The 9,864-nt window shown below is 32.8% G+C and overlaps 1 protein-coding gene across 2 annotated transcripts in view; it reads left to right on the forward strand.

The window, feature by feature from the left end:
- Nucleotides 1–9,864, forward strand: part of LOC106871068 (discoidin domain-containing receptor 2) — a 180,817-nt gene that overhangs the window by 101,569 nt on the left and 69,384 nt on the right. For both annotated transcript variants that reach the window (XM_052972844.1, XM_052972854.1), the window contains exon 4: nt 6,054–6,143. In XM_052972844.1, the coding sequence (XP_052828804.1) occupies nt 6,054–6,143 (90 nt within the window). The remainder of the gene's footprint in view (nt 1–6,053; nt 6,144–9,864) is intronic.

Below are 9,864 nucleotides of genomic sequence, written 5' to 3' on the forward strand. Positions count from 1 at the left end.
TATATACACATTCTCTCTTGTACACATGCACTCACAGACATACACACACAGACACATATGTCTACATGTGTGTGTGTGTGTTAGGTTACAGACTCTTGTTTTTATTGAATTGTATTGTGCATTTCTCTTCTAAAACAAAACCAAAAAAAGAGAACTGACTCGATATAGCATTACATAATATTTAAATAATATCTCAAATTATTTAATCAAACAATATCAAAGTAAGCATTAGGTGGTAGTGTTTTTTAACCATTGTTTTGACTTTCAGCACCATTTAAATGTTCAGCAGCATCCATCAACTGCTCTGAGTAACCTTCAACTTGAATATATTAAATGTATTGAAATAATTATTTGATCATTTTATTATTATCATTATTATTATTTGTTGTTGTTATTATTATTATTTTCCATTTACTTTAAACAGATAGAACGATATATTTTTGTTTAAAATCTATTGCTAAAGTGTTATCCACTTTTATTCAACACAATAATGAGATGAACATACACACACTCACCACATTCGTCATACCCTCTCTGTAGTACTTATGGGTTTTCCTTATTACTTCCTCTGTGGTGACAGTACCTGAGCTGTATGTATCTGTTGGTGAAAATTCATCTGCATTCCTTAAGTTGATAAATTCATTTGTGACATCTAATGCCTGTTACTGATGACAACTCTTACTTTCAAATAAGGTTGCACTTAGAATAATAGACTTCCTCTTGGGTTCCTCTCTAAGTTTCCTGTGTCCTCTTATTTTGCTTCCTGTTCTTAATAAACACTCAATAAGAAAAAGGTTGATTTATAATGATAATAAGTATGTAATTTAAATTCCAGAGTATATCCTAAAATCTGATAGGTTGAAACTTTTATATTCTCTCCAGCACCCACAATTTCTGCATAGACATTTTTATTGCCAGTCATAACAGAGTAGACAGGGTACTTTAGGGGAGTCATCTTACTGTAGTGATAAATTGATAAGTTTAGGGAATCAGTTATTGCTCACTGAAACCAAAAGTTATTTATGATCTTTTTACTTCACCTAATTCATTAGTATCTTACAAAGTAATTGCCTCATGTCTACTAATGAAATTAAACTTAATTACTTATTACCACTTATCACTGCTAGAAACATGTTTATTTGTACATGCAAACTGTGTGAGTATGTTTGATAGAAAGGGTGAGATGAAATAAGGTTTTCAAAATCTGACAGAAAAATGTTTGAAGAAAGAGAACTAAATAGCTCTTATCTCTGAAAAGTATTTGTTGTATATACCCTGTTAGTAAGAAAACTTGGGACATTTATTTCAACCCTATTTGAATAGAAACTAGTTCTGACAGTTTGAACTGCTAGATCAAACCTAATCATTATTCGACTCTTTGGAAATTGTCATTTTCTATTCCATACACACTTTTTGATTGATTAATTAATTAAATTGTTGTTAGTCAAGATATTGATGCCTCTCTCTCTCTTTCACTCTCTTTCTCTCTCTCTCTCTTTTTCACTCTCTTTCTTTCTCTCTCTCTCTCTCTCTTTCACTCTCTCTCTCTCTCTCTCTCACTGAAAGATGTGTGGTCAATAGAAGTAGGACAACAGTTAAAAGATGCCTGGTGTGGTGTCACTGTACTGTAAAAATAAACTGCTGGATCAAAACAACTGGTTCAATTTAGGAGGAGGGCACTGGTTTGTTTCTCCTTTATCATTTGTGAGTTTCTCCACAAACATCTTTATTGCTTCTCTTTTAGGGGAAAGGAAGGATTGAATAGCCAATAAAACAGCCAAGGGAAATCTCTTGCTGAGAACAGCAAAAATGTGGAATGGTGAAAAATTCCTGTGTGTATTGACTCAGTAAGGATGGCAGTTTGATTGGAGGCTTGTTGTGTGGAATGCATGGCTAATAGACAGAACACTGCGATAGTTTTCTTTAAAGCAGCGACAATGAATATGGAACATTGTCAGACAGTTGATAGTTGATGACTATTCTGATTGAGCTTGCAAGTGGAGGATAGCACTTCACTTGGCTCTGTTCATGTAGTTTCATGGAAAAGGAATAAATGTTTTCTCAGATAAACAAATAAGAGTGTTTTTCATATTTTTATATATATATATATATATTTTTTTTTTTAAACATTTATTTGGGTATTTGTAGTAGCATAAAATTGTTGGGATTGAAATACTTCCAAACTGAATATGTGATTTATAGATTACAGAAGTTGTAATTAGTAAAGTAGAAACTTCTCTCACCAAAAGATTACACCAGCATAATTTCTAAATTGCAGTAATAATTAAATAACTGAATTACTATGATTATTATTATTATTATTATTATTATTATTATTATTATTATTATTATTTATTATCATTATTATTATTATTATTATTATTATTTTGTAAATAGATAGTTTTGTTGAAATAAATGTGTCAAAGATTAGGATCTAAATGGTTTATGTCAATGGAAAATATTTAATTTATTAGAAGGAAACAAGCAAGTTTTGAGGTGTTTCTAAATCATTTCATATGTTGATGTATATTAAAAAGAAACTAATTAAAGGTATTTAAATGTATAGTTAACAATTTGATTTGAAGAAGAGTTTTTTATTTTCTTTACTTCTTACAAAAATAAAATGAACTGATTTGATTAGAAATTTTTCCAACTTGTATCTACCAATTCTATCCAATTTTAACCCTTCTAAGGACAGCCACATTAGGCAGTTTCTTCTTTTTTTTAATCCCCTACACCAGAAATTGGGGAAAGGGTGGACAAAGGATATTAGTTTCAAATTTTGGCACAAGGCCAGCAAATTTGTGGGAGGGGTATGGAAATTACATCGATGTCCCTCACTCCCACCCCAGTGCTCAACTGGTATTTATTTTATCAACCCTGAAAGGATGAAAGGCGAAGTTTATCTCAGCAGAATTTGAACTCAGAATGTAAAGATGGATAAAATGCTGTCGTGCTAATGATTCTGCCAGCTCACCACTTTAACAGCAAAAAATATTACATTAACATAGTTTAAAGAAAGTTCTTTTGTGTTGACAGTGTTTAAAGTTAATAATGCTTTAAGAACCTGATCTGGATACTAAACAAAATAGATTGTTGCAAGATGAAAAACTACTCCTTAGTCTATAGACTAATTTCATAAAAATCATGATTAGGCGTGGCTGTGTGGTAAGAAGCTTGCTCACCAACCACATGGTTCCAGGTTCAGTCCCACCGTGTGGCACCTTGGGCAATTGTTTTCTACTATAGACTCAGGCTGACCAAAGCCTTGTGAGTGGATTTGGTAGATTGAAACCATGTGGAAGCCCATTGTGTATATAACATCATTATCCTCATCAATTAATGTTCACTTTCCATGCTGGCACAGGTCGATGATTTTGCAGGATCCAGCAAGCCACAGGACTGCGTCACTCTCCAGTGTTTGCTTTGGTATGGTTTCTATGATTAGATACACTTCCTAATGCCAACCACTTTACAATCTCTACTGGCTGCTTTTTTAATAACACCAGCACTAGTGAGGTTGTCAAGTAAGTTAAAAACAGGAAAGAAGAAACCACTTGATGAATGGGGATGTATTCGAGTGAGTGTGAAGTGTCTTTATGCCAGGTATTTTGAGGCTAAAGTATGTTAGAGGGGAAAATATTGGTGTCTTGCTATAGAGATGGCTATCCCACATTATATAAGGGAAGAAAATAAAGATGGTGACGAGATACCAGAGCAAACTCTGAGAAATTAAGTATCTGACTAAAAATAAATAAATAAGAAAACACTGGGGTCAATTTGTTCAACTAAAACCTTTCAAAGCAGTACCTCAGCACATTTTCAGTCCACTAACTGAAACAAGTAAAATATAAAAGATTGTATTGGATAAAAATAACAATTTATTACCAACGCAAGTTTATTTTTCTATTGCTGTACAATGTCCCATGATTGGAATGGTAACTTGCACATGTATGCTTCTGTAAACACATTCACAGACATATGCAAGCTTTCTAATCTACTTAAGGTAATCACCTACTTTCTCCCCTAAGGCTAATTATTCCTACCAGTACAATAAGCAGATAGTTTTATAAACTCACTAGAGCTGCATTAAGATGCCAATGTTAGATTTTTCTATGATTGTAGGAGACATTTTTGTTGCTTATGAATTGGTTATAATTTCATTTAGCTCAAGTTAAACTTGCATCATTCAACTACAGTCGACGCATTTCCGTTCCCATTACAACTATACTTTTTTACAACAGTTGTTACTTAACACTGATATGCAAGTATTGTAAGTTCATAGGATCTTATTTAAACCCTACTTCAAATATTCTAGGGTTACAGGATATCCAGCTTAATCTGTTGTCACCATAACAATTTCTGTGATAATGTATCATTGCATTGTCAAACATTGCTGATGTATATTTATAATAAATCATCTGTACAACTGCACTATACCCAAACTAAACATTGTTGGTACAAGAGGTCAAGCAGTTTTTGTATATTTGGTGACTATGCTTTTTCACTTGATTGAGTACAGTAAAATGAGTAGCAATCAGATATTAGAATACATTCACTTAACTGAATTCCTTCGTGGTGTTTTTCTTCATTATCACCATCGTCGTTTAATGTCTACTTTCCATGCTGGCATGGATTGAACAGTTTGACTGGCAAGCCGGGAGGCTGCACCAGGTGCCACTCTGATTTGGCAAAGTTTCTACAGCTTGACGCTCTTCCTAATTAATGCCAACCAGTCTGCGAGTGTATTTAGTACTTTTTAAGCAGCACTGGCATCAACCACACTCAAATAGTACTTTTTACGTGCCACCAGCATAGGTGACAGTCAGGCAACACTGGCATTGGCCACGCTTGAATGGCATTTTTTACATGCCATCAGCACAGGAGCCAGTCAAGCAACACTGGCATCAGCCATGCTAAGCACCATTCGAGCATGGCTGATGCCAGTGCCGCCTGATTGGCTCACATGCTGGTGGCACATAAAAAGCACCATTCGAGCATGGTTGATGCCAATGCTGCCTGCTAGAAAGAAAATTCTATTACACTATTGGCAAAATAATGATTTTGTATGGCTTTGTGGTCAGTGCTAGACTTTCATAGTAAGCCACCTCTGTACAGAGAAAAGAGTTCCCAGATTTCTGTACTTTTATCAACTGAATTCTTTCTTAAAACATCTTTAAAAATTTGACTTACTAGTCTATATATAGTATTTCAACTGTAATCTAATTGATTCTGATTGCTTAAATATTGTCTAATGGAAATTTTCAACTTTCCTTTCTTCAAGCTTTACATTAATTTATAATTCTCTTTCTCTCTATAAGCTTATCTTTTGGTAATGCATCACTCTCATGCAATTTCCTTGTACAGTGTGATTATTTTCTAGTCCTTTGGCAATGAGGATTTTTGGTGATGTGTATAATCAAAGCTAGAATGTAAAATATATTTTGGTTATGGGAGTTATGAATTTCTCCGTTTTACAGTACCTTGCCATTTTTATGTAATTTTTAACTGATACCAAGAGTTTAAACAACTATAAATGCTATATAATTCCTGATCGCTGTTATTCATGTTATGATAGTGTAGATGCTATAATTACAAAGACAAATACAAAGTGAAATTAATATTAAAAGTCCAGTCATCCCAGCAAGCTGGCAGAACAGTTAGTATGCCAGGCAAAATGTTTAGCAGTATTTCATCTGTCTTTACGTTCTAAGTTCAAATCCATCGAGGTCGATTTTGCCTTTCATCTTTTCTGGGTTTATGAAATAAGTACCAGTTGAGTACAGGGGATGATGTAATTGACTTACTCCTTCCCTGAAGTTGCTGGCCTTGCTAAAGAAAGAAGTTCTTAATAAAATATGTGTTACGGTAGTCAAACAAATCTCTACTGCATGATTAGCGAACAGGCATGTGATAGTTCAGAGATTAGATGTGGGTTATTTTATTGAAACCAAACAGAGATTGTGAATTGTGAAATTAAATGCTATAATGATAATAACAACTGTTGTGTTCAGCCTTACTTAATGTGACTTATGCGACTTTTTCTATTACAGGGCCAAGAATATGCGGAAGCATATGTACTGGAGTACCAACGAGAAGACAATGGACAATGGTTGCGTTTCCGAGATAGAGCTGGCGAAGAAGTAAGATTCTAACTCTTCTTTTCATTTAAATCAAAAAGAAAAACGAAAATCATTATTAGGAATATTTTGAGTTGTTGTTGTTTAGCTCCAAGTAAGCCTAGATTGGGCAAATGTATAATCAAAAGCTTTCTAGTTGTGACAGTTCCATCATTTTGTACATTAGGGACTACCATAATCTAATATTCCTTTCCTTTTCTCAGGCAAGAAGTGTGTGAATCAAGGGAAGTTAGCTGCTATTTCTAGCATGCTGAGTGACCATGTAGAAGCTCCCTTGTTGGGTGGAATGATTTTGTGTTAATTTTCTTAGAGATAAATTAGATAAGAATTCATCTTACACTAAAGATGGAATGTACTAAAAAATTGTTAATTATTCTAGAATTCAATTTTCCAGTCTGTAATTAACTGCCACTGATATTTTAATGTTAAAATGACTCTTAAGCCATGAAGAGTTTTTTGTTGTTAGCCATGATTGAGCAGACATGATCACAAGGCATTTAAACCATTGCTGTTTTATCTTTCAGGACAACAATGTCTAAGGTATTCTTTCTATTTTCTTAAGAAGAGAGGGTGTAATTTAAGAAAGATTTTGCCAATATTTCTAAGAGATCAAGTAACCAGCCACACAGAAACTTATTTATTAGCCCAAGAGGCTTTTTGAAAGAGCTGGTGCTTAGCTCCTGTTTCGTTACATCAAATGGTTGCAAGATAAACCATCCTATTCTGTATTGGACATCAGAGTGGAGCAGGTGGTTAAGACTTATCTTGCAACATTCTAGGTAACATAACCTATTTTCTTCTGTAAGTAAGCAAGAGTTTACTTACTGGAAGTGTTTAACCTAAAAACGTAATGAATTACTTCTGGTAGATTTGAACTCATGAGTCATGATCAAGTATCCAAGTACAATTCCCACTCAGCCAGCTTGCCTCTACCACTGTCCTATTCTTTCTTATAATTTTTTGGTTCTTTTATTTTTCAGAAAATTGAGGAATAAAATTAATATTGTCACTGCTTTTTGGTGACTTTTTTTTTAATAGTCAATCTGTTAGGTTTTGTAATTATTTTAGTTATCTTATCAGTTATCTTTATGCAATAAAATATGTTCCAAACTGTTAGCCATGACTAAATAACTGAATGGTAAGAAATCTTCAAAAGATTTTATAGGCAAGATAATTAGGATCAGGTTGTCCAGTATATATATCAAATCTATCTTACTATCAAATCTGTCTTTTACTTTATCTTAATGTTCTTCCTTTTTAGATAATGGTGGAACAGTTATGTAATTCCTGTAGTATTTTGGGGGTCATGAGAAGTTTGTCTTCAATAAATGCTTAACAACTACCATTTTGTTAATATCTTTGATGTTAATATGGTCGTCAACCTTTTTATAGCTGTGCAAGATTGTAATTATATTGGCTATTCTCTAGAGATCACTTTTACTATGCACAGAATAACATTATATCATTGGCAAATGATGTTGTAAAGTAGGGGTTAACCGTGACAGCCCCCAAATATGTTGATAACAAGTCCCAGATGGGAGAGAAAGAAATAATGAGGAAACTTCAAGCATGCTTAGTTCAGTTTTAAGAAGGAAAAAAAAAAAACTACATTAATGTAGGTTTTCAAATCTAGAAACCCAAAGAGAAATAATTTATACAGCAATAAAAATTACTTTTGCTACTTAAAATCTATAATATTGGATAATGCAAATGCCATTTCTCTTCAACTTCAAACATTTTAATGGATTTTTCTAGTGAATGCTTTTAAATATTTTTTGTCAGACAATATTTGCAGTAAAAGGAATATAAAAAAAATTGTTTCATCGCATTAAATGCAGCATACTGGGTTTCACTTCATAAAGTTTCAGTAGAATCTGCCTTGAGTGGCAACATTTAGTGGTTCACTTTATTACTAAAATGAGATAATTATACTTTACATAATTCTAGTAGAATACACATACAGACAAGTTTTTAATTATCATAAGGAACTATATAGCAAACTCTCATGACATATGTATGTATGTATGAATGTGTGTGTTTATGTGTATAGATATGTGTGAGTGTATGTATATATGTGTGAATGTGTATGTATATATATATGTGAATGTGTATGTATATATGTGTATGTATATATTGGTGTGAATGTATTATGTGTGTTTATGTATGTATATGTGAGAATGTATGTATGTGTGTGTGTGTATATATATATATTTGTGTGAATGTATACATGTGCATGTGTGTGTGTGTATATATATATGCATATAGTGTGTGTGTATGTTTATGTGTGTGTGTATATATATATATATAGAGAGAGAGAGAGAGGAGAGAGAGAGAGAAAGGTTATGAGAGGCAATGGTGTCAATAAGACCCGAAGGTGTCAGGTAATGTTGAGTAAGTGCTATGGATAGACCATAGTTAAGCTCCAGGTTCGGGGATTATGCGAATGAGGAGTCCAACGTAGGTCATATATCAGCATGTGTATATATAAAAATATAAATATATATATGGGGGGGTTTTTGTGTGTGTATGTGAGAGTGAAAGATGAGAAAACAGTATTTACAGGCTTTAAGTAATGTAAAGTATTTTTTTTCATTTCAATACTATTTCTTGTTTGGTTTACACAAAGTGTTCAGCTTCACTTTCTAGACTATCTGTTGTTCATAGTTACTATTCAGCAGATATTGAACTCCACATCAGATTCTTGGTCTTTGTGGTTGCAACAAGTTAATACAAGTTTACTGAGGAATGCTTCATTAATCAATAGACTAAAACACCTTTTATAGGACTGACTCTAAAATCGATATTCTAATTGATAAAAACACAAAAACAAGTTTGTTTTCATTCATTGCCTTCTCGTATAACATTTTAACAGGTTTTTATTTTATTGTTTTAATGATAATTTAACCTTTAAATGGATTGCAATGAGTTAGGAAGGCAGCTGGCAGTGAAAAACATCAGACCTATATGCAAATGAGGAGACCTGAGTGATAATGGATATGCAGTTAGAAGAGATGAGGAAGACTAAGTTAAATATAATACTTCTAACAAACAAACAGTGGCAAGCCTTACAGAAAACATGGATTAGAAGAAAGCATTTGAAGCAATTACTTTACTGCACTGTTTATCTGACAGCCTCATCCTTAGTTTTACAGAATTCAGTTAAGGAGTGATGTACTGAATGCTATGCAGTAAATTATTAGTAATTTTAATTTGTTTTAGTTGGAAATGAAGCCAAATGAAAATGTCAAAATTTTGGGGATACGTAAAAAAAAAAAGTCACTGGAAAATTGTCGTTTTTCATTTTAAATAACATTAATAATAATGAGGAATCGACTATTAAACTTTTCTGTCAAAAATGGACATTGGAACAGAATCAAAACTGAATATAGGAATAAATGCTTCTTCAATGTGTGTGTGCGTGTGTGTATCCCATTCATAGTTACCATCAACCACCCTTTCCCCTTTGTTCACTATTAATTCTGTTTACTACTACTCCATCACTTGCTCACCGTTCACTCTTGCAGCCTTTAGCCACCCCACCCTTCCAGATCTTCGATATATATATTACATATATATTATATATATGATATATATAATATATATATATATATATATATATATATATATATATATATATATGACAACAAAAGAATGAATGAGTCCTCAATATTATGTAAAATAGAAGAATTTATCTATAAATATAATATGTGACAATTAGATGGTT

The sequence above is a fragment of the Octopus bimaculoides genome, chromosome 1 (assembly GCF_001194135.2).
Source record: "Octopus bimaculoides isolate UCB-OBI-ISO-001 chromosome 1, ASM119413v2, whole genome shotgun sequence".
Classification (NCBI taxonomy): Eukaryota; Metazoa; Mollusca; class Cephalopoda; order Octopoda; family Octopodidae; genus Octopus; species Octopus bimaculoides.